Source organism: Nelumbo lutea, chromosome 3 (genome assembly GCF_056320005.1).
Source record: "Nelumbo lutea isolate HS-2025 chromosome 3, American lotus-T2T, whole genome shotgun sequence".
Taxonomy (NCBI): Eukaryota; Viridiplantae; Streptophyta; class Magnoliopsida; order Proteales; family Nelumbonaceae; genus Nelumbo; species Nelumbo lutea.
The window spans coordinates 40,887,474-40,913,698 of NC_142686.1; the positions used below are offsets into that span (position 1 = coordinate 40,887,474).

Consider the following 26,225-nt stretch of genomic DNA (forward strand, 5'->3'; position numbering starts at 1 on the left):
TCAATTGTTGCTCATTCCAGCAACTCAATGGCCCCTATGGGGAATACATCACAAAACATCAATCAATAAATAAATAAATAAAGGATTGTTTTGTTCTTTTCATTGTCTAAAAAGTTTTATCTTGTATGGCTTACCAATTATTTGTTTCAAATCTAAACCCTATTAAAGTTATTAAGCAATTAAGCAGGTCTTGAGTTGTTGAAATGTTGAATGGACATACTTTTAAGCAAAAATCTTTTGAGCATTCTGTTTTCAGCTCTTATTTTAATCCAACACCATGTTACCATCATAACCTTTCTTGTCTTCACCAATTGGTTATAACATTCATTGCACAAATAGCATTGGTTTGTAACAAGTGAGTAAGAGAGTCACTTGGGCTTTGTTCGGTTTTTGGTAAATTATTATTTCATAGGTAAATAAGACAATGATCGTTTTAGCCATAAAAATCCATTATTAAAAGGGTCATTTTTGTTCCATCCAAGTGTCGACAACCTTCTCCTAGGTGGTAAAGTTATTTATCCACCCAAGAGATAGGAACCACTACAAATACTAAGGAAAACAAATTTTCACTGGTTCCCACATAAATTTGAAAAAAAGAACATGGGTTTCTTGGTCAATGGGAACCAAAATCCCATTGACCAACTTCCCCCATCTCAAAATCCAAAAAATGAACAAACCCTTAGGCCCCATTCACTTTTCAGAAAGTTACTTATCTGGGTAAGTGCATTTACGCCTATTCTTTTATTTCCCAAGTAAATAAGACAATGACCATTTTAACCATGAAAAGTCATTAGTAGAAGAGGCAATTTTGTCCCATGCAAGTGTTGGCAACTTTCCCTAAGGTGGAAAAGTTATTTATCCACCTAGAAGGTGGGTATCACTTACCAAAAAATGCGAACCCCACATAAATCTAAAAAAGAACATGGGTATTTTGGTTCCCATTGACCAACTTTCCCCCCTTTCAAAATCCAAAAAATGTGCGGGCCCTTCATTCAAACTATATATGCACTAAACTCATACTTGAACAATGATTCCAAATACAAGAACCGTTTTATGGGTAGGCACTTTATTTGTATTTTTTTTCTTCTTCATGATTCAACCATAGCTTCTTAGGCTGCATTTGGCATTCCTTATTTTAAGGAGTTATTTCCTTTTTGCATTTAAAAACTTAGTGTTCATAGGGCATTTTAACTGCAAAAAGGATATATATATATACATTACTTATAAAAGTGCGAATGATGAGGTATTGGCTTATGGAAAATTTCTTTACTAATATACCCATTCTCTTGAATTTAATTCATCTCCATTGAAAGGGCAAAAATGTAATTAAAATAATACCATTAAGTACATTCAATTACTTTTCGTCAAGTCTCACATTTAAGTCATTAAATAAATCACATTCTCTCTCATTGTATCCAACATTTATACTTTTGTTTATCATCATTAAATTCCACTAATAAATTCATACACAATAATTATTAATAGAATAAAATTTTATATTTTTAAAATAAACATAGAAATGAAATCATATTTTTCATCTATGTGGTGGATAAGTAATTCAACCATTTTGGTCAAATGAATAATTTCATGATGTCATAAATAAATAATACAAATTTAAAATATAAAAAATACTTTTGTTTATCATCATTAAATTCCACTAATAAATCCATAGACAATAATTATTAATAGAATGCACTTTTATATTTTTAAAATAAAACTAAAAATGAAATCATATTTTCCATCTAGGTCGTGGGTAAGTATTTCAACACCATTTGGGTCAAATGGATAATTTCATGATGTCATAAATAAATAATATAAATTTAGAAATATAAAAATACAAAAAATATAGCAAAAAAATAAATTTTGAAAAAAATGGGCACGTTTCTATTATTATATATTTTTCATATTAAAAAATAACTATGACAAAATAGACATAACTTTATTGATGATGGACATCAAATATACAACTTAAAACCGATTAGAAATTAAACCATCTTCCTATCTAAGGGGTGGGTTAGTGGTTCAACCTTTTAGGTCAAATAGGTTAACCCATGAAGTATAATTAAAAATACTTTTTAAAATAGAATAGTATAAAAAATAGGAAACAATTTTGGGCACATACATAATATTATATACTAATAATATAAACAAAAATAAGTATGATAAATAATAATTATTTTATCAATGATATAAATGAAATGCAAAATTTAAAACCAGTTTGACAATGAAACCATTTCTATATCTAGATGGTAGGTAGGTCAATGATCTAACATTTTGGGTCAAATGGGTCAACCTATGATGTCATAACTAAGTAGTGAATATTAAATACATACATACATAAACTCAAAGAAAAATATAAGCTTTGTATAAAGCATTTTGATACAATTCTATTGGTATATATTCACTATATTAAACAAAAATAAATATGAAAGTAAAATTTTCTTTTGTCGATAATGAAATGCGATACATGATTTAAAATCAACTGAAAAAACAAAGTGGTTTTTCCATCCAAGTGGTGGGTTAGTGGTTAAACTATCAATGTCAAATGGATGTTATTATTAAATAATAAAATACATAAAATTCTAGAAAAATGTAGAAATCTGTAGATAATTTTGGGTACATTCTATAATATTATATATTCATCATATAAAAAAGTGTGATTAATGAGAATTATTTTCATTAATGGTAGAAATGAGATAAAAATTAGGATAAAAATCAAAGAGCATTAATGTCTAACACATAACCCGATTGACCATGTCAAATGGTTCAATACTTTAATTAGCTAGGTCATCGTAGGCAAGTGGTTTGGTAGGGATACAAACATATCATATCATATTTGAATTAGGGTATATTCAAATTTGATATGATCCAAAGATTCGATCGGGTCTCATAAATATTGATACGAATCTGAATCCGATCAAGATGTCAGATATTCGAATCTGATACGATTTGATTTAATTTTTTTAAAAGTAATAAATTATTAAAAGAAAAAGAAAAATATAATAGTTGAAATAAAAAATAAAAAATATAACTATTTTTTAACTATTTCCATCATATTAAAAGTTTACAAAAATGCAATATAAATAACATATTTATATATAAATAATATATATATATATATTACATAAATAATTGATTTGACTACAATATTAAAAACCAATGTTCATACGATATATTGGAATTGCATTTCCTTTTGATAAATAAGCAATTTTTATTATCTCATAAATTAAATAAAAAAATAAAAAAAATAAAATTTTTTATATTTTATAAGAAAAATTGAACATACATTAATATTATATATTCTTCGTATTAAACAAAAATATATTTGAAAAAATGAGAATTATTGTTAGATAGAAATGGCTAAAATACAAAGAAAAAATTAATTAATGCCTTAATCATAGTCTATTTTCCTCGTTAAATAGATTAATGGTTCAACTAGTAAGGTCTTTTTGTTATTGGTTATTATCATTATCATCATTTGATACTATCATGTGCAAAAATAAATGTAAAAATAAGAATTACTTTTATTGATGATGAAAATGTAATACATGATTTAAAATCAACCAAGAAAGAATAAATGGTTTTTCCATCCAAGTGGTGGGTTAGTGGTTCAACTATCCATGTCAAATGGATCAACACATGATGTTATTATTAAATAATAAAATACATAAAATTCTATAAAATGTAGAAATTTGTAGATAATTTTGGGTACATTCTATAATATTATATATTCATCATATAAAAAAGTGTGATTAATGAGAATTATTTTCATTAATGATAGAAATGAGATAAAAATTAGGATAAAAATAAAGAGCATTAATGTCTAACACATGACCCCACTAACCATGTCAAATGGTTAAATGATTTAATTAGCTAGGTCATTGTAGGTAAGTGGTTTGGTAGGGATGCAAACAAATCTGGTTGGATTTGAATTAAGGTATATTCAAATTCGATTCGATCCAAAGGTCTGATAGGATCTCATAAATATTGATTTGAATCTGAATCCGACCAAGATGTTGAATATTCGAATCTGATATGATTTGATTTAATTAAAAAAAAATAAAAAATTAAAAGGAAAAGAAAATATAATAATTGAAATAAAGAAAAACAGAAAATATAAGTATTTTTTTAACAATTTTCATCATATACAAAGTTTACAAAAATATAGTATAAATAACATATTTATAAATAAATAATAAATAACATATATATTATATATAAATGATATATATATATATATATATATATATATATATATAACTGGTTTGGCCACAATATTAAAAATCAATATTCAAACAATATATTGGAATTGCATTTTCTCTTGGTAAATAAGTAATTTTTATTATCTCATAAATTAAATAATAAAAAAATATAGATTTTTTTTATAAATTTTATGGAAAATTTTGAACATGCATTATTATTTTATATTCTTGATATTAAACAAAAATATGTTTGAAAAATAAGAATTGTTGTTAGTAAAATAGAAATGGCTAAAATACAAATTAAAAAAATGAATTAATGTTTTAATCATAGTCCATTTTCTTGATTAAATAGGTTAATGGTTCCACTAATAAGGTCATTTCGTTGCTAAGTATTATCATCATCATCATTTGATATTGCCACATGCAATGCACATACACTTTTACTAATATGTGTGTATACATTAAAAGGAAGTCTAAGAATTTTCTCTTTTTTTTTTGAATTTTTTATTTTTTATTCCATGTCATTTTTGAAACAACCAATGAGATGCTCTCCCCTTCACTAGAGCCCTACCTTTTGATACTCCTAAATGCATAAGAAGTTTTAAATTTCTCTAATTCTCTTTTATTTCTCCTCTAATTTTTCATAAAAATGAGGTGCATATTAGAGTGCATACAAGACTCTTTAGTTTAGTTCCATGAAATACGAAACCCTAGCATCAATCGTCTATTGTTGTCAAAATATATTTTCATCTTTTTCCTTCCATGTTTATGAAGGACTTGAGCACAAGGGATGCTAGCTTTCGTTCAGAACATTGATCATCCTCTACTATTTCAGGTACATTCTCTTCCATAATTTCATTCTTTCTTTTTTATAAAGTCTCCCTCAGATTGTTCCTTTGTGCTTGATCAGGCATTGAAATAAGCACTTTCATTTGGCCCACTTTGGTTGCATAGGTTTTTGTCATTACAGTTGCAAGGAAAGTTCTTTGTATTAAAGAACTTGAAGTTTTTATATGAAGATCTCATTAGCAACAGATGAAACACAAAACCACTGTCATAGGTACCCACACCCCGGGCCAAGGAGGAAGCTAGGTCGTGGGCTAAAGAATTTGCCTCAAGATTAACATGGGTAAAAATAATAGAGCTATTAAGAGTTACACTAACAATGTCACTCTAGATAGCAGCCAAGGGAGAAAAACAGGCCATATCAGGATCGTTGATGAAGGATATAGTTTGTAAGGAGTCTGATTCAATGATTACCCTCGAGAGGTTGTATCTAAGAATCTTTTCACAAGCCAGTCTGATTGCTGGAGCTTCCACTCAGAAAGCAGAGTTGCAGGACAATCTTTTCCCATATGTCCTGAGGATTGAGCCGGAATTTGATTGTGCCACACAGGCTACAGTTGCTAGCGATGAATGGGGGTGGAAACTGGCATCACATTTAATCTTTTCCCTTTGAGTCTTTCATGCAGTTCATATTGTTGGAAGAGGATCAATGATTCCCTATCTCTTTACCCAATTAATATTGATCAGCCTTTGATGGACTATGCAATATCATGTTGCTTTAGATCTAGAATTGAAAAAAAGAAAATTCTTAATGATCTAGCGAGACTGTTAATATTTAGTTTAAACAATATAACAAATATAAGGCTGTGTTTGGTTGCAATGCAAATAAATTTATACTGATGCAAAACCATGGCAGTGCAAATGATTTGAGTGTAAATTCTGACTTATTTTTGTTTCAATTTAGCATATTTTATCTGATTGTGATACAAATGAAGTAAATTAAGACATGAAGCAGAATAAAATAAAATCCAAAACAAAATTGAACAAAAATTTACATTTTTTACATTTGCACTCTCATGCATTTGTACTAGTGCAAATAAATTTGCACCGCAACCAAACACAACATAATGAGATAACAATTAAGTGATTGACAACAACAACAATTAACAAATAAGGCAAGTTTTCATCTAAACCATAATAAGTGCAAAGCCAAAAAGGAGTGCATCAATGCATCAATTCAGTGTTTGCGTCGCTTCCAAATGCAGCCTTTTAAGGTGGGAAAAAACTTAATCTTATTGGGTAATACGATAAATAACGAGTTACTAACACAGCAAGTAATCTTTGTGATGTATTTGTTTGCGGTGCATATTTGTTTTATAGTACAGATGATTGCAGTATAAATGAAGTAAATTAAGACCTTTTTGATAGAAAGTAAATTAAGACCTATAGCAGAATAAAGTAAAACCCATATTTTCATTTGCACTCCCATACATTTGTACTGATACAAATAAAATTGTAATACAACCAAACACAACTGTAACAAAAAATCAACATCTCAAAGCATAAAGCATGAGGGTTCTATTTCAAGCCATGGATCATTGGATTGCCTTTAGTTATATCGTGAGGGAAAGCAAAATCAATAATTCCCTACTGCTGGTACATATAGTATAAACATCTTCACTTAGAGTTGGGTCGGGATTGGATCGAATGGATTCATGTTAAACCCAAACTAATGACATTACAACGTTGTAATATTGTATGCGTAGGCTTGTCAGAGTACAGATATAATAGTTTTCATAACCGTGGAATTTTTTTTTTTCATTAAGCCGGATCGGGTTGGGTTGATCAAAGGCTCCATTCTCGACCCGAATTCGTTGATATCACATTATCCCTAGTCTCTACCATCCGACGGTGTAGATGTCGGACACTATTAGGCAGGGAGGCTTGTTGGTGAATGAAACGAGAAATCATAAACAAGCATATTCTTACTCGACTAGTCGATTAGGGAGTCACCAGCTTTCAGGACTCTTGAGAAGTTTCTCGGCTTTAACTGCTAGGAAGCTAAAAAAAAAAAAAAAAAACTACTACGAAGCTGCAAATATAAAACCCTAATAAAGCCCCCTCTCTCACTCCCCTCACTCATTGACAAAAAGTATCTAAATCTTCCCTAACCATGGCGATTATCTCAGACTTCGAAGAAGAGCAAGAGCAGAAGCCCTCATCTTCGTCTCCTCTGGAACCTCCTGCAGGCTCGTACGACGAAGTTCTGAAGCCGATCCTCGACCGTCAAGGCCCACTCGGGCTATTGGAGGCTGTGTTCGACTTTGCTCGCCGAAAATCCGATCTTTTCAATGATGATGCGGTCGAGAAGAAGATCTCGGCCATGGTTTCTGCATCGAAGTTGAAATACACCGAGGAAAAGAAGAAAAAGGCCGCGGCCAGGGGTTTGGAGGATGCTGGCAAGGCCGAGAAACGATTGAAAGAAACCGAGAAGAAGGAAGTAAAGCAGGAGTCGCTCAAGAATGTTGCGCCTCCGTCGAAAGAAGCCAAGCAGGAGAAAGAAACAGCGGCCGAGTCCAAGGAGAATGGTAAAAAGGGAAACCTGCGAGGTTTGTTTTGATCTTTCCCCGTACTCTATATCTTTCTTTCTTTTGTTATTTCCTCTAATTTTCTTATGCTTCTTCTCCAGAGAGTTGAAATGGCAGATTACTTGCACTGTTATCTTGTTTCTGTTTTCGTTGTTGATCATTTATTTCTGATTTAGTCTGTTTGCATGTTCGAGATATTTTGCTTGTGGTTTCAAGCTTGTTTGGAATTTAGAACATATTCGATCGCTACACACGTCTTCATTTGTTTTGCACTCTATAATTTCCCCCGTCATTGTTATTTCTTGATTTCCTTTGTCATCGTATTTCTTGGTCGGTGCGTGATATTGGGTTCGGAAAGATTCTAAAGTTTGTAAACAGGAAATGGCAGTATTGACATATTTCCAGCAGGGGAAATTCATATGAAAAGCCGAATCCTTGGCTACCCGGCTGGATAGCTCATTGCCTCATTCAACTGGGCTTTAAGGTTGGCCAAATGACTAGTTCATAGCCAGGTAGTCAAGCTGTAGAAGGTGTGATCAGGGAAAGATTTTATTTTGGAATATCAAATAGGGAGAGGGCAGTTTCTGTATTGTATCTAGTGTATTACTGTGTCAGGTACGCTCATGCACTAGAAATTAGGTTGCCAATTGACTAGTGCAGTCAGTGGCGGAGCCAGGAATTTTCTCTTAGGTGGGCCAAGAGAATGAGATATGAGGAAGAATGGAGAATGGAGACTTGGTGGAATTTTCTAAAGTGCACCTATGAGATGTATTCTACAACTAAAATCCAACCAGAAAGTTTGGTTTAAAGTTTCTGTTAAGGTTGAAGTAAAAAAAAAAAATCCTATTAAATTTTGGGCCGTCCCTATAATATATAAGTAAATAAGTCATTCTAATTCAAGTCCAACCTCAAAAATCCTATTCAAACAATTTGGATTGACATAGGAAAAAATAATGTATTTTGTTAGAGTTAGAATTAGGATTTTAAAAAATCAAATTGGGTCATGATCGAGATAAATCAGTATTAATGCGACTCTGCCTACCCAATAACATTTTCTCTTTAATGCTTTGGGGGGCCAAACATTAACCCAACCTGGATGTTGTTTTATGGGATGGGCTACCCCTAGTTAAAGATATAGGGTGGGGAAAAGTTTGGGGGGGCCAAGACCCCTCAGTGTAGTTGCTGTCTTCCTAAACATGGAAAGGGAAACAGGAAATGCTAGTTACGCACTTTCCACAAACTTCAGTTAATGAAATTTGTTTTGTGTGGTTAAAGATTGTGGGTTTCAGCTGGATTATGCCAAGTACAGTTAAAGACTTGTTGTTTTGCTGACTTGCTGGAAGGTGGGGGGTCTTAAAGAGAAAGGAATATTGGCGTGGAACACTATCCCAGTGGCTGGTCTCTGGTCCATCTGGTCTGAAAGAAACAATAGTCTTCTGTAGCAAATTTAAAAGTACAAATTAGTAGTCCAAAGGGCTGTGAGTAAGCTGTTCTCTTGGGTGGCTGCTAATCCTGAATTTAAGCACCTGAATGTGCCTTAGCTGCTCCTTTCTCAGTCCATTTGGAGTCTGTAATTTGAGTTGGTCTCTGTGGAGTCTGTGTTCTGTTTTATTTCTGAACCAGCCCTCTTTTGGTGAGGACCCTGTTGTATCTTTTTTTTCTCGGTTTCAATAAAATTACCTTACCTTTTAAAAAAAATATTTTGTGTGATTAAAAATGCATGACCACGACTCACTTGCTGATAAAAAATGCTTAACCACAATCCACAATCTCCATCTTGGAGATGGATGGAGTCCCATAAAAGCTGTGGTGTTTGATCTCTCTGAATTGAAATGTTACTTCAGACAACTTTTGATATTCATGTTATACTTGGTGGTTTACTTGAACATAACTTCATGCCACCACAGGGGAACTTGGGAGTGAACTGAAAATAGAACCTAATCTAGACTGGATGTACATCTTTAGGGCTGCTGTTAGCTCATTTCATTGGCTTGCAACTAGTGGTACACATGTCAGGTATACATCAGGTCACCGGACCTTTGCTGGATTGGTGCTTGCTTCTATTTTGCTTTCATGCTTTTAGTATTGTCACTTGAGAATCAGCAAAGAAAAGAATAACAACAATCAGATGTAAGCAAGAAAAATAGGGAAAACAGTATCAGTAAAGAAGATGCTAGAAGAGAAGAGAGGAAGAATTGAATGAGAAAGAATTCTGGATTGATGGTCTCAGGAAGAGTACCCACTCTCTTCTTAAGTTGGCTGGGACAGATGGTAACATAAAGTAAATAAATAATAAAAGAAAGATAAGGCCCAAGTCCCGTTACAATCATCTCTTAAGTTTGATCTCACAACATTGTCATGATCTGAAGCTGTTGAAACCTAGGAGTATTTGTATTAGAACAAGTAAAGGAGTTAATTTCTCCTACTTTTGCTGCCTGGAGGAGGATGTTGTCTTGCCTAACTTGATCCTTGGTGGAACAGCCAACTTAAGGATGGATCAGTCATCTCTTTTATTATGCTATTCTTCATTTGTACCCCTTGGTGGAACAGCCAACTTAAGGATGGATCAGTCATCTCTTTTATTGTGCTATTCTTCATTTGCCCCACACCCCCTCTTTGTGGAGAAAAATTCTTATTAATTGCTTCTATCTAGTCTGTATTCAGTAAATCTTATTATCCCTACATCATTTTTTGAAACTTGAACAGAGCCAAATAAAGGAAATGGCCTTGATTTGGAAAAGTACTCGTGGACACAAACTCTACAAGAAGTCACAGTTAATATTCCAGTGCCTCGTGGAACTAAATCAAGGTTTGTTGCCTGTGAGATAAAGAAAAACCGTCTGAAGTTTGGACTCAAGGGTCAGCAGCCTATCATAGATGTAAGTATGCACAGATGCTTTTTGAAATGCAGTTGTTCCTATGTTGTCATCTGTTTGTTTAATTATGTTTACAATAATTATATTTGTTTATTTGTTCACCTTTTCATTGGTACCAATTTTTTATTTTTTTCTTATCATTTTATCCATCTCTAATATGAATATTGAAATACTGCCAGGGTGAGCTTTACCAGTCTGTCAAGGTCGATGATTGCTTTTGGAGCATAGGTGTGCACCCACTCTGAGACTGGACTCTGTTATGAAGATAATTCTAGTTTTAACTTGTATAGGCTGCTGCCTTCTTCTAAGTAGAAGGCCAACTATTGGATGAGTTAGAATCTCACTGTTTGATAGAGTTTACTTATATGGTTGTTTGGATACCATTAAGAATAGTTTTTCTATACCCTCATTGTTTGTTCGTAAAATTCTGTATCATGTTCCTGTGGATGCTATTCTTAGTGACACAATTTTACTGATTTATACTGTTTTTGACCTTTAATTTCTGCAGAGGATGAGAAATTTATCTCTGTTCTATTGACCAAACAAAATCAAATGGAGTGGTGGAAATATCTAGTGAAAGGTGATCCTGAAATTGATACCCAGAAGGTGGAACCTGAGAATAGCAAACTCTCTGACCTAGATCCTGAAACTCGTCAAACTGTAGAAAAGATGATGGTAAGGAGTATCGCTCTACAAATTAGTTACCATTGTCTTTTTAAGTTGTTATGCACAGATATGTTTTGGGCATGCCAGATTGCACCAAAGGTGGAAGCTTGTTAAAACTTAAGATCTAAGCTGATAATTTTGGATAGAATTGTGTGCATCACTTATATGATGTTAAATTTTTCTCAAGACCCAATTCTGAGTTGAAATTTGAGCTCATCCCAAGTTTTAAAAGTTGATTATGTTGTGAACATATTTGATTTCTATCATAATTATTATCTATCACCAGTCACCACCGTCATATTAATTGTGGGTATTGGCCTATTAGATGATATACTGTAGCTGGTAAGATATATTTTCTCTGTTTTACAAACTGCATCATTTGACCAAGCTTTTGTTGGAGTTAAGTTTCTTAGTATGAATGTTGTTCCCAATTTTACATTTTATTCATCAATGTGTTGCAAAGTTTCACGTTAAGGAACTTTTTCATTTTCTTCATTTATGTGTCTGAAAATATTATATTTTTCAACTGTGGTATGATTTCTATGTACGATTTTGGTTATATATACTTAGGCTGCATTTGGCATTCCTTATTGAGGACATGTCTCCTTTTTGTAGTTAAAATGCTGCCCCTATGGACACGGAGTTTTTAACTGCAAAAGGGAGATAAATCCTTAAAATAAAGAACGCCAAATGCTAGCCTTAATATAAATAAAAAGCTGATTGCCTCCTCCTTGGCCCTTCCTTTAAGATTTTGTGGTTTCTTTTATGTAAATATTGCACTAATCTTTCACTGCAGTTTGATCAGCGACAGAAGTCCATGGGTCTTCCTACAAGTGATGAGATGCAGAAACAGGAAATTCTTAAGAAATTCATGGCCGAGGTCTCTCTCTCTCTCTCACTCTCTCATACACACACACAGACATGCGTGCATGAATTGTATGATGTATTAACTCAATAGTTGTTGGTTGGATCGGAGCATCTGATGATAAAATCCTTTGGTTCATGCAGCACCCTGAAATGGACTTCTCCAGAGCAAAAATATCATAAAGGCGGCCGTTACTTCCAAGTTCTCTTAAAAGGGCGTATCTGGTTTGTTTGGTGCACCATTTTTCTATTGGTTGGTCCTTCTTGCAGATGCAGCTAGTTCGTTTTTTTTGTCTGTTCCCCTTACCTTTTTGTTTGCCGTTCTTTCTCGTTTTCTAAGTGTAATGAGAATGTGGGAAGGACAGAAGAAAGAATGGTAGTCCTTGTTCATATGAGCCTGCCCTCTTCTCTACTTGCATTTCCCAGACGATATATAAATTATTGATAATTTATTTTTGATGGGTGGCTATAAGTATATAATAGTGAGATTAGGAAACCAGGCAACAAATTGCTTGATACCATTGTCCTCGGCGGTCGGCCTTTTCAAGAAGTGTCCATGGTCAAACTCCTTCGCTTTTGAAAATTTCTCGTTCCTCCAATGCTTTTTTAAGGGCCCTTGCGTCCCAAGTTTTAAGGGGCCTAGATAATTAAAACACGTATTCATCATATACAAGTTAATATATACCTTAATTTTTAATAAATAAATATAATTTGTACCCACTTTATTATTATATATAATCAAATTTTAATATGTTACGATAAGCATTTAAGGTTGATGTAGTGATTAATTAATTATTGTTGTAAATGACTAAGGTTTGAAACTTAATACCTTTGCGATTTTTAATAAATTATGTGACTTAAATAACATTTAATGATCTATTATATGCTGTAATTAAAGGTAACTCGAATGGGCATTGAATTAAATAATATTAGCATTTAATGACGTCTTAAAATTTAAAACCTTGGTAACGAAAACCAATCAAAAACCAATATTAGAGAGAACGAACTCAGCATTTAGTGTAAGAACAAGATATAAATTTCACCAACAATCTCTCACTTGATTTAAATTAAAGCAACACGCATTGGCTATACTTTGAGAAGCAAAAGAATTAGTGGTGATGTCTTGTAGGCTTGAATCCACACAATACATATAAGGCATATGTTACTAAAATTTGGTGAAATTAAAGTCATATTTGTTAGTGTTTATTAGGGGTGATCATTTCAGCCCGGTCTGCATAAGCTCGATTCAGAAATTTTGGGCTTGGGCTTGGGTTTTGTGTTCAGGTCTGACCTGAGCTCGGGTTTACATTAGGCCCACAAATTTTAGGGTCAAGCTGACTTGTATATATTTAAACTTACACATTTTGTGTATAATGTATACATATGTATATATGTTATTATATATTTTATATATAAATATTATAACATTACATGTATAATTGATATTGTATGTAATATTTTATATTATATAATATATAAAATAAGTTTATATGTATATTATGTCATTTAATATAAAATATTATAGATATGTAATGTTTTATATATGAAAAACATTGGCCCAGAATTAAGCCTGGCTTGGCCTGGGCCCGTGTAGACCTGAGCTAAGGTTTATGTTTTAGGCCCAGAACCCCAGGCCAGGCCGAGCCTGGGCCTAAGCTATATCCCTTATCATAACTGCAAAGCCCGACTCGGCCCATGATCACCCCTAGTGTTTATGTTAAAAACAAGTGCTTATTCGAATAAGCATTTATTTGCATTTAGCACTCAACTTTTTTTTCGAGTGCTCATTTTAAAAGTACTTTTATAAAATTCAACTATAGGTAGTGTATAAGCACTTAAAAAAGTTGGAAATTTGGGCTTAAAAAATAAGTCCTTATTTTTAGAATAAGCACTTATTTCGGGCTTATTTCTCAAACACCAATAAGTGCTTAATGGTGTGATCTTGGCCCAAATAAGCACTTATTTTGAATAGCCACTTTAAGCACTCCTAAACATAGCATAAGTCTTGAACCGAATTCCTTGATTGTAACCTATATGTACTTACAATACGTTTCACCCTATATAACAACTGGTTTTCATTGTTTAGTACATTTTGGCCATGCACCCTTGTGTATATTTTTATGAATGCTCTAGAGAATAAAGCTGATGTTTTCATAGGAGGCGGATCCACCTCCACACTCATGGGGAATTCATCAAGTGTGTACTACAACTATCTACACCATAGGGAATAACACTGTCAAAATAATATTATGACAGTGCTTTACCAATTTGAGTGACTTGTTATTACCCATTAAACCTCATTCCTGGGATCTCCAATCACAAATGTTGGATTGCTACTACTAGTTTAATCTATGGTCTATAAACCCATCCCTCTGGATTTATCTAAGACTAAAGTTTTGGTCACTCCCTTAGTCAAAGGATATGCTAAATTTTTCTTTGACCTCACAAATTCAAGTGTGATTACACAATCACTTATTATTACTTTTTACTATATGGTCTCTTAATCGAATATGTTGACTCTTCCCATTGTAGTTACTATTTTTTGCTTTGGCAATTGCGGTTTCGCTGTCGCAATGCAAGGAAATAGAAGGGACTGATTTTGTCCATGAAGGCAAGTCAATAAATAAATTACGAAACCATTGAGCCTCTACACTAGCTTATTCTAAAGCAATGAACTTGGATTCCATTGTTGATTATGCAATACAGGTATATTTGGTGGACTTCCAAGATATGGCTCCACCACCTAATGTAAATGCATATCCACTAATGGATTTGGTCTCATTTGAATTTGATATTCAATTTGCATTACAATATCCTTTTAACATATTTGGATATCCATTAAAATGTAATATGAAATCAGTAATACCTTTTATGCACCTCAAGATTCTAATTATAGCATTTCAATGTGCAAGTTCGGGATTGTGGGTATATCTACTTAGTTTGTCAACAGTAAATACAATATCCGATGGATGCGTCTAGGTGCACCTCTCTACAAGTCCCATAAAACACCAACTAAGTGCACAAAGCAATGGATAAATCCAGAGGAGTTTTCTTCCTACTCCATATGGGACTTGAGACATTCCACTAATAGACAAAAAAAAAAAGAATACAATATACATTTAATTTGAATCACACAAAGTCCAAGAAAAGTACCAACAACTTTGTGAGTGAAAGCTCAAAATTTAATGAGGGAATAAATAGGTTTCTCAATGAGTTGCTGAAAACATGAGAAACAAAGGATTGTTTCATCGTTTTGGTTTACCTGTTTGGTGAAACTCTAAGACTGAGGTCCTGTGCAAAAATGGGTAAGATGGATTGGCAGCTATTTTGTTGTTGTGGGATAAAAATGGGCACCCAAGTCCTGTTGTGAAGATGTAGACCACAAATTTATGTCATTTGTTCTCGGTGAATACTTCGTTGCCATTGAAGCGAATTCCAATAAAGCATATACTTTTTTTCTGTTTTTTCAAAAACTAATTTGAATGCAAATTTATTTCTTTTTTATTAATATACTTTTACATCTTATTATCAATGTAAATATACATTGGTCCGTCATTTGTCAATGTAAAAATGTAATGTTGCCAAATACAAGCAAAAATAAACTAAAGTGCAAATTTACTCTAAACTGGAACTAACACTCCATTTGCATCGTTTCCAAACACAACCTTAATGAAAATGGGGAAGAACTTGAGCTTTTGCGAGAAATGCTGTCCAAGGATTTGAACGAATGGTTGCTGATTATTAAAAAAGGAATACGACAATACAAATATATATGATACAAATACAAGATTTAAAAATATCTTATATATTGACATATTTGTATTAGAAGAAGCCTCACCATGATCCATATTTAGGTAGCCTTGGTCATGATTTGGTAAGAAAAGATTGGTTTGGTGAAGAATAATAGAGGGAAGGCTAAAGAGAAGTAAAGAGACTGCTTGCCTTGCATCTCTCTCTCCCTGACCTGACAAAGAAATGGAATCAAACTGAAAAAGAGGTACAATCTGTTTTATAAGAACTCTGTGGTAGGTATGCCTTGAGAGTACATTGTCAGGTGTCCCAAGAGGTATCGTGGGAAAGAATTGAAAAATGGGCAGATCAAATTTTGCTTGCAACAGTATTACAAGTGAGCAGAAGAGAAGTGAATCTGAATTTGAGTCCTATACTTGACTAATTAAAGAGCGAGATCGAGGGAGCTATATATATATATATATTTCAATTTCATTCCCTGATCCTCTTTACTTTGTTTCTCAGCTATAAACCCTTCTTTCCTACGCTAGGCGCTGGCATGATTTCAACATACACACAAACGCGACCAGATTCAATTTTTGTTAAGCTGTCAATGTTACAGGTTGCCTTGTGTTGTCTCCAACTATTAAGTAGTGAAGTTGTTTCTTTTATTAGCTTTGCTTAATAACAAAGCATTAGCCTAATTGGCTAAGTAGCTATTTATTGTTATAATTGGTGGTCCATATATACTTCATGCTTCACTCTACTGAGTGTGACCATTCATTGTATTGTCTGAGAAAAAAAACATATGTGCTGTTATCATGGTTGCATGTCACCCCCAATGACATGGCAAAGACACAAGCCTTTGAAATAAAATAAATCAGTTTATGTGATGCCTTGAAGTTATTTTAAAAGTTGGTGCTCATTAGGGCAAAATTTATGATGCATCAATTACACTGTTCAGCAAAAGATATGAACCATTGATAAAGCATTCGTCACAATTTGTTGAAGTTTTGATGGTAATTACTTCTCTTAAAATGTAAGTCAATTAAAGGTAATCAAACTATGTAATATTTTTAATGTGATTGGTTGAAATCTTGATTTACTTAGGGAAAATATTAGTGAATGCATCATCGATGAGTCCAACTGAGAGATAATACTTATAAGGAGCTTTTATTAATCAAACTCCCTCCCCAATTAAATAACCACTTGATTGGTTACCACTTTTATGATACTAGTTGATTGGTTACACATAATTGAATTCATTCATCATTCAATAGCCAACTGATCATGGCTTACTTGGTAGGATTAGCAGAGACTTTGGATCAAATCCCCCTTACCACCAGGGTTGAGGGGTTAAGACCTTAACCTTAAGGAGTAATCCTATCAGTAACTTGGATCTTTGAATCTGATCCAATAATTCTTTAAAAATTAACAAATTATTAAAAAAAATTAAAATATATAAATTTAAATAAAGTAAAAACAAAAAATACAAGCATTTTTTAATTATTTCATCATATATATACATGTTTTTATAAAAAATAAATAATAGAATATAAAAAATATATTTATAAATAAATAAATAATATATATATATATATTTATATTTATAAATATATAATATACATCGGATCGAATCTTCCTATCCGAATAAGGATGAACCGAATTCGACCAAGTAGAATCAGATCTTGGGTGCATCCCTACCCATTGTGTAGCCCGTTGAAGAAAATAAATAAATAAGGCCCCCATCCCCAACTCAGGCCCAATCCTGCTCAATCCTAATAGTTGGACCCTAGCCCATTGTTTGGACTGTGCATGTGCGACAGTGCAAGCACAAGATGAAGTCTAGTCTGAAGCTTCTTGAGCTTGGCTTACCGGCTTACCCTACCCTACATGGTAATACGGTAATTCAACATGGCACTCAGCTATTAAGCAACGAGGCATTCAGTTCAGCCACATCATCTGTTATCAAACGGCCGTTAAGCTTTCGGGACTTGTTGGGCATTCTGAAAAGAAAGCAATAAGCAATATTTTACTTCGATCTTGTTCCTCGTTAGTCGTTAGTCGTTATCGTAACGAGAGAGAGAGAGAGAGAGAGGGAGCAGGAACGATGATGACCCGCCATTACCAACCGCTATCATCTCAAGACACTAGCGTTGCCAGTGGAACAAGCTTGAAGTGCACGAGACTAAAACATCTCAACTGTTTCGAAACCCTAACACCACCACCACCACCACCAATTTCTCCTGATTTCTTTTCCCTTCACTTCTTAGAAATCCTCCATCCTTAATCACCATCACCATTGCCTCTTCTTCATTCTCGATCCACTGTCAATGTTGCCGCCGAGATTCTTCCGTTTGTTCGCTGCGCTGGTTCTCCTCTTGGAAGCGGAGATCCTCCCTGTCGTCGCCGACGGCGATGGGTTACTTGATGCTTGCAAACAAGATTTGAACAGCTTTCTTCCTCCTCCTTACGGCAATTATTCAGGTTATACTTGTACAACCGTTTGGAATACTTTCATTTTGAGAGTAAGCCCACATTCTTTTCTTCCAATTTCGGTGTTGGATCTCGTTTATGATGAGATATTTTGAATTGTTATACATTTTGCTTTAAGATGGAAGTCACAGAATCGTATTTGCATGCCCAAATCAAGTTCTTTCTTTTTATTTCTTGCTTGTTTCTGGGTCTTTTTCTTCGAGTAATTACTAGGGTGGAAGCCTCCTAAAACATCTCAACCAGGGAATGTCTATAACCAATTTCTTTCGCACCTAAACTGAACTATTATGTCTGAATTCAATTGTTTATAATAGCCCTAACGTCATACGGTTGAATGACTTACATAGTTATGCAGTCATGCCTACCGGGCAATAGGAGCTGTCTACTATGCCCAATCCAAAATTTGGGCAGTGTTTTGTTTACCTATCCAAGTTTTTAATTTTATGTAAAAATGCTCACTTGCTGGTGAATGACTTTAACTTTTATGAAAATTATAATATTTGTTGCATAGAAACACTTGCTGCATCTGAAGGCAAAGCATTTACATCTTTCTAATTATTGTTATCTATTGCAGTACACTCAGAGTCAAAGTAATGTCCTGACCATTGTATTATCTGCTGTATATACTACGGGGTGGGTTGGAATAGGATTTTCAAAAGATGGAACGATGGTTGGTTCAAGTGCTATGGTAGGTTGGATTAATAAAGAAGGACGAGCAAAGATCAAACAGTATTACTTGCGTGGTCAAAGCACGTCTGAAGTAATACCAGACAAGGGTGAATTGCAACTTACTAATGTTCCAACTGTTACTGTTCTTCATGAGGCTACCATTTACTTGGCATTTCAATTGAATCTTGCAACTCCTCTTACTCATCAACAAATACTACTAGCTTTTGGAACTTCATACCCGATGCACAATCGGCTAACAAAGCACGATGATAAAACAACTGTTGTATTTGACTTCTCTGCTCCTGGTATTTTGCTTTCCTTGTGCCTTTTCAACAAGTCTTCTTCATTATTATTAGTATTTTTTTTTTTACATTGCTGGTATCATGTGGATGTTTTACATGTGGTGTGCTAATCATTTTGATTGAGCTATAAAGGAAGACAATATTTGTCATTGCCTTGTACACTCTTATGTAGCATTATGGGGGAAAATGAACTGGGCCCAGAAACAATTTATGAGAAAGCTGGGATTGCCCTGATGCCTCAATGCTTATAGTTAGGAACTTTCTATTGCATATTGGAAGCATGTGAGTGGATGAATTTGGAATATGTGGAAACCTTCCATCATCCGCTGAGTTTTAGATAAGGCTGTATTCTTTTTCAAGTGAACTACTTTCCCACTCAGATATGACAATCCTGGTTCTTTAGGCTGCATTTGGTTCCACAGAAAGTAGATGAGAGAAGGAAAGTTGTGGGGAAGTTCTGTATGCAGTTCCTAAAATGTCTGATGGATTCTCCCACAACTTCCCCTTTCTCACTTACTATTGATGGAACTAAATACATCCTTTCCCCAGCACCTCAAAAACACCATTGTATATATGATTGATTCAGTTCAAGTGAATGTTTTCTTTCTTAAACTTTTTTTTTTTATAAATTTTTATTTCTTAGGCTTTTGCTAATGATGGCTATGTTATACTATTTAGTTTCCAAATGGACCTTACTTTTTGTTCCAAGTGGTATGAAATCTATTATTGTTCCTCCTCATGAGTGGGTTGGGTGGGTCCAATATATTGACAAGACCCCCCCTTTCAATTAATGTTATGCATCTTTATTCTTCTTAATATAGAAGATTTTTATTAAAAATAAAGAAAAATTGAGATCCCCCCTTCCTCTTCATCCTCCTCCCCTTCCTCCTAACCCCTCTCCTCTTAAAGAGGCTTATGCCTCTTGCATTCCGAACTATGCCTCACGCCTCTAGATAGTGGAATGCCTCGTGTCATGCCTCCGCATTTTAAAACATTGATAGCGAGTTGTAACACCATTATTTTCTTTGAATGGTGGAAGTTTTGACAGATAAAGTCCTCTGTTTTTTCCCTTATTGGAGGCTTTTCCATGTAAAAAATCCTATTATTTCATTTCTTTCATTTCTTGCTTTTCACTTCATTGGAGTGCTTATCCTATTATTTATCTACATTATCACAATTATTGATATGTATTTTAATGATATATGTTGTTGGACGTTGTTGAGATTAACTTAAGTGGGTATGGCTCTCGCGATATATCATCCACAAATCATACCAGTTACCAGTAAGAAATCCATTTTGTGCAAGGTGTTTTCTGAAGGCCAATATATTTTCAGGTTCATAACCCAAAAAATCCTTTACTAGTGATAGATCAATAGTCTGCAATTTCCCCATGAAACTATAGATTATCTTTTGGCAAAGAGGCCAGTAAATATGATATACTCTGATGTGGTGCTAAAACTAAAAGGCCAGAATTTACAGATTTTCTCCATTCAAGAATTGAGGGGGTGGGGGTGGGTGAGGTTTTTTTTTTTGGTCTTTTGATTTATCATTGAGCAACTTTGCCAGAAATTTGTTGTCACAGAATGGCAAAGTTCCTCTGATTCCTTTTTTTTTCTGTTCCATTTTCTAATTGATTTTGAAAACAGTACACAGTTTTGAAATTTTGGTTCATGATTTCTGACAGATTTACAGGAAAAGGAATAATTCCCTCCCTCCAAAAATAGTTAGTACAGAAGTACTGCACATACTCTCTTTTGCTCATATTCTCAGATAATGTTATTGCAATACTGTGTATGGGAGTTTCTGGGATCTATGCATTTATTTTCTACTTGCTTTCATGTCTAGAAAATCTCAGGGGATTCAGAAGAAAAAGAAAGTAGAAATATTATGAACCTGATTTACTTAATTTGTAAATGTTCTTACATCAGAAAACTAATACTGTTATGTTACTTGCTACTTATATATGCTATTTGACAAACCATAAAAAGTCATTCTTTGTTCATGGAAATAAAAGTTAGTAAGAATTTGGTATGGAGAGTTGCATCTGTAAATTGTCAAATTGTCATATAGTTCCATTAAAAATTGGATGCCTCTATCCTGTGATTGTTTTTTCATCTGATAGGCTTTTCTTGTTCATATTTGCTCCTTTGATTTTTTTATGCTTACTTTGTTATCCATGTTTAAGCAAATAAATAATATTCAATGCCTTAATGAAACTATCTTGTCCAAAATACATGACTACTTACGTAGTTGTTCTCGTAAAGGTTCCCCGGCTGTGATTCCCAAAAACACTAACAACTTGAAAAGGAGCCATGGAGTTCTGGGTATAACTGCATGGGGCGTGATCCTTCCAGCTGGGGCAATTGTTGCCAGATACTATAAGCACCGGGATCCTCTATGGTATTATATCCATACATTCGTTCAATTTGTGGGATTTATCATTGGGCTTGCTACTGTGGTGGCTGGGAAGGCACTTTATGATGGACTGCATGTAAATATTCCGACACACAGAGGCATTGGGATCTTTGTTCTTGTGCTTAGTATTCTTCAGGTTTGTGAGTTCTCCATTACCTGATATTAACTGTCCACATTGGATAAAACTGTATGTGCAAAAATGTGGTGTCCGTAGGCCACCTTGACCTCTTAGGAAATAAATATAATATATAAAATGATAAATTAATAGTATTTTTTGTAATGGTATGAGATTAAAATAATTCCAGCTTAGGTTTTCATAGTCCACTGACAGACTACCCAAAGGTATGATCTAGACATAAATTTGTATAAATTAATGCTGCTTTTAGGATTAGAATTGATAATAAAACAAATTTGGAATCATGCCGTTTCAACTTTTTTTGTGAGAAATTAGATCCATTAAGACACTAAATTATATAAAGCAAACTCAATGTCGAATGTCTTTATCAAAATAAAATAAAATAAAGCTCGGTGTTGAATCTTCCTTTTCCAAGAATCCAACACCAATATAAATGCATATATATAAATAAATATGCACTTAAACGAGTGCCATTAAGTTAGATAGCTATGATAACATTGTTCTAGAAGATTTCTTGGCAGGAACCATTTAATGGTGGATCACAAATACCTGTAATTGCCCCATTTGTACATGGCAAACAGTATGTAAGGTTTTAGGTTTCTGTTAAACACCAGTTATGCATTGTATTTCCTGAGTTTACCATGAAGCATGGAATTTGAAAATGTTTTCTCCACAATTTACCACTGGAAGTCTTGTTCTCCTAATTGGAATTCTATCATAGAGTGCTATATAAAGGCCATCACCATGTATTGGATGTGACCATGTATCTCATTCTGAAATTTAGGACGCTTTATAAAAAATCACTATTTTTTCGGTTCTTTGTATGGCTTTTGCCATCATACCAGGAAAAATGGTTTACTTCTCCATGAAATTGGATGATATTCAGCCTTGGCTATTCAAGCATGTGTGAAAATAAATGTATCTACTGCATTGGCAAATGCTGTATATCTGTTGAAAAAGGGCTCCAAGATCTGAGTGTACTAGAAGAAAGGAAAAATGAATCTAGATACAGCAAGTTTTTTATTAGAAAGTCAATGCATATGGATAGCCATGTATTTGTGTCCAGATCTATATATCCAGATCTTTAGACTGCTGAGCTTTGGTGATGGGGATTATATTATTATCTAAAACCTAACTGTATGCCCTACATGGTGCACCAGGTGATAGCATTCTTCCAACGGCCTAACAAACAAGCCAAGAAGCGCAAGTATTGGAATTGGTATCACCATTGGGTTGGGAGGCTCGCTCTATTCTTTGGAGCTGTGAATATTGTCCTAGGGATTCAAGTTGGAGGTGCAGGTAGCTCTTGGAAGGTAGCCTATGGATTCTTTCTTGCGGTAGTTCTCATCACAGTCATTGTTTTAGAAGTATTATTTTGGAAAAGAGGGTCTGAGAAAAACGCTGATCCTCCAACCTTCCAATCCAATCCAAATTAGTAGGTCATGTTCTAATACTTGAAATTAGCTCCCTCATTTTTTCTGTAGATGAGCATCTCTTTTCCTTGATTATTTTACATTGTTGAAGCAGGGTTAGATCTTGAGTCTAAAGAAAATCTTACAAGGATGGTAGGGAGAGTTGTTTTTTTCTGCCCTTGTATTTTCTTAAGAAGATTGTGCCACTATCTGGGCTTTAGGTTTTTTATGGCACACGCCCGAGAAACTGAGGATGTATAAAACTGTAAGCTCCACCCCCACCGTGGACGCTCTACCCATTGTAAGACCAAGACAGCAGTTACTCGTGAGACTCAACTGTCCAAATGTTTTCGCACAGCTGATAACTGTGACCGGACCCTGCCAAGGGAGCCTCTTGATTGGTTTGTGAATACAGATGGAACTTTTTGGTTATATTTTTCTTCTCAGATTGTATAATATGACAATGGTAATGAAAGTTCAGTGTGCTGTAATGTGCAAATGGGAGATTGTATATGCGTCATCGTCATCATCATCATTCATGCCTTCCCAACCAACAGCTTTATATTGCCCTTTTGGCTTGTGGGAATAGGGGTCTGGAATCAGAATTGGAATGCATCATTTCAAGGGAATGGCTATTCCTTCCCCCTCTCTTGGAAATGAAATCCTATTCCAGTTTATTCCATTTCGATTATAATTCCACGGGATTTGATTCTGATTTTGATTTGGATTGACTGCAAACCAAATGGATCCTAAGTTCTAAATCTTTGTAAACTCTGCAATGGAGGTGATTTGTCTTTAACATTTGTGCATAGGGGTGGGGGATTTTCTGAATGACTACAACCATTTGCCCAACCTCAGCCTTACCTTAAGTGGGGTTGTTGCCATAAGTAATCAAACTTGACTTGAGATTAAACCTATGATGCCGGAAATGTGTGATATCGAAAGAGCATTGACCAATCAAAACCCTCCATGAATTTTGATGAAAACCAGCTCCAGCTGATTGGTTAGCACTTTGATGCTGGTTGATTGGCCGTAAGCTTCCGGTATGATAGTCAGGACATGGAAGACAGACCATAGTGTTATTATTTCATTTTCGATTTTATATTTATTGATTATTTAAGAATTACTATTTATTTATTTTCATATAAAAAAAATTAGTGAACAATACATCTACTCTATAAGCAAGTAGATACAATTCTTACCCTGGTACACCCATTCCCGACACAAGGAGTCCCCTTGGTAGGGGCTCTTTTGGTGGTCTCCTCTTTGCTCTTAGTGGTTGATTTCTATAAGGTGGCATTTTCCTCCACGGCCAAAACTGGGTGTTGAGATGCCAAATAGCTATAGCTCGTATTTTGTGACTCTAATTCGCAAATGTAGAACACTAGAAAGACACTTTGACGTCCATCCAATCAGCTTAGGTAGTTTTTGTTATAAAGCTCATTGGCAAGGTTATGACAATAGTGGACAATATCACCTTGGGGATGGGGGGTTTAGAGTATCTAGAGGCTAATGGGTAATGGTTGATTAGTGAATAGAGGTGTCTAAAAGTTGTCCGTCCAATAGTGTCTAAATAGTAGATTTACAATTCAAAGGTAAAAGGTTATCGGACAAGCCTAAATGAAATCTAGCTTGGATTAGGGGTTACAATTAATGGGTGTTTTGAAGAAAAGTTTTCGCTATTACAAGAATTCCCTTAAGATGGTGGTTGCTTGATTAAAGAAATAAAAGAGCCTTGTAGGCCCATTAATGTACACTAAAGCCATCAGCATAAAAAATAATAGAAAACTGCCCCAAGGTACATCTTGGCCCAAATAATTCAACATCCCCTCAAATTGAGCATAGATGTTTACTGTCTACAGTTATTTCAACATTGGTTGACTGGTTGACCCATTGGTTGAGATGGTCACTTGGCATCCTTCCCAATGTGGAGGTGCGGGATCAAATCCAAGTAATTGTGGTCTCTCCATGCTAATAGTCTAATACCAAAAAAAAAAAAAAAAAATGAAGAAAACATTTATCAAAGGCTCCTTGTATTGCCTTCTTATACTCTTTTCTTAACGTTCAGAAACCATACATTCAAATCTCACAAATTTCATAAATATGATTCAAAAAGAATTCCATTTATTCCATATATATATATATATATATATATATATATATATATGTATATTAATTTTTGTTATTATACAAAAATTTAGTATATTAATTTTTTAATAAATTTACAAAAATTAAAATTTTAATTTATCAGACTTATCAAATTTAATTTCCACAATTAATTTATAAAAACTAATTGTGAAATTTACCAAAAATTTTATTGTTTAATAATTACGAAAGTTAATTAATATTTTTTTTGGAAAATTATTAAGAAAAAGTAATTTACTAAATTTATTTTTTTGTAAATTACTAAAATTAATCACCAAATTTACCAAAATTAATTATGAAACCTACCCAAAATAAATTAAACAAAATTAATTGCCAAAAATATTTTTCTAACATTCACAAAATTACTGTTTGATAAATTATGGAAATTAATTTTTGATAAATTATTATCTTATAAAAAATAACTATATATATATATATTGCCTAAAGATGGAAAATTGCCTAAATAGAAGGGGTATTACAGGCCAAAAGGGTTGGGCGTAAACTGACAAAAGTATAGTAATTAGATCTAAAAGAAAGAAAACCTAATTGGGTCTGATTAGGAAGCTTCCTGATGATCGAGCAATAAATGACTTTGTCATGTGAACCCTTTGATTGGCTACGTGGGTCCTTGCTAGTAGTCCATGTCAACCTTGAATTGGATGTTTTGCTTGACTAATAATCGCCAGTTAATATTTTAATATAAAGGATATCCTATAAAATGTCTTACTTTGAGCCATGTGGCATCAGTTTTTTTGGGGCCCAGATTTATCCCATGAATATGCAAGGTGGAAATATGGGTTCCAAACTAATATGCAGTGTATTTTAATTATCCAAAACAGAAAGAAGCATGATATGTTTAACCATAATTGGATGGGATCACATTTGAAAACATCATGCATGTTGCTTAATCTAAATCAATTAGATTATAAAGAAACAAAC

At 33.8% G+C, this 26,225-nt stretch overlaps 2 protein-coding genes across 2 annotated transcripts; both read left to right on the forward strand.

Annotated features, from left to right (window-relative positions):
• The first annotated feature begins 6,895 nt into the window (after positions 1–6,895).
• On the forward strand, positions 6,896–12,439 carry BOB1 (HSP20-like chaperones superfamily protein). Its single transcript, XM_088976215.1, has 6 exons — positions 6,896–7,597; positions 10,283–10,455; positions 10,632–10,680; positions 10,961–11,127; positions 11,915–11,998; positions 12,127–12,439. Exons 1-6 carry the CDS (start codon positions 7,162–7,164, stop codon positions 12,163–12,165), a joined length of 948 nt encoding a protein of 315 aa, XP_088832341.1. The 5' UTR covers positions 6,896–7,161; the 3' UTR covers positions 12,166–12,439.
• A 5,331-nt stretch (positions 12,440–17,770) lies between these two features.
• On the forward strand, positions 17,771–23,654 carry LOC148864452 (Cytochrome b561/ferric reductase transmembrane with DOMON related domain-containing protein). Its single transcript, XM_088974505.1, has 4 exons — positions 17,771–18,239; positions 18,782–19,181; positions 21,443–21,729; positions 22,890–23,654. The coding sequence occupies exons 1-4, from the start codon at positions 18,045–18,047 to the stop codon at positions 23,163–23,165; spliced, it is 1,158 nt and encodes a 385-aa protein (XP_088830631.1). The 5' UTR covers positions 17,771–18,044; the 3' UTR covers positions 23,166–23,654.
• Positions 23,655–26,225: the final 2,571 nt, after the last annotated feature.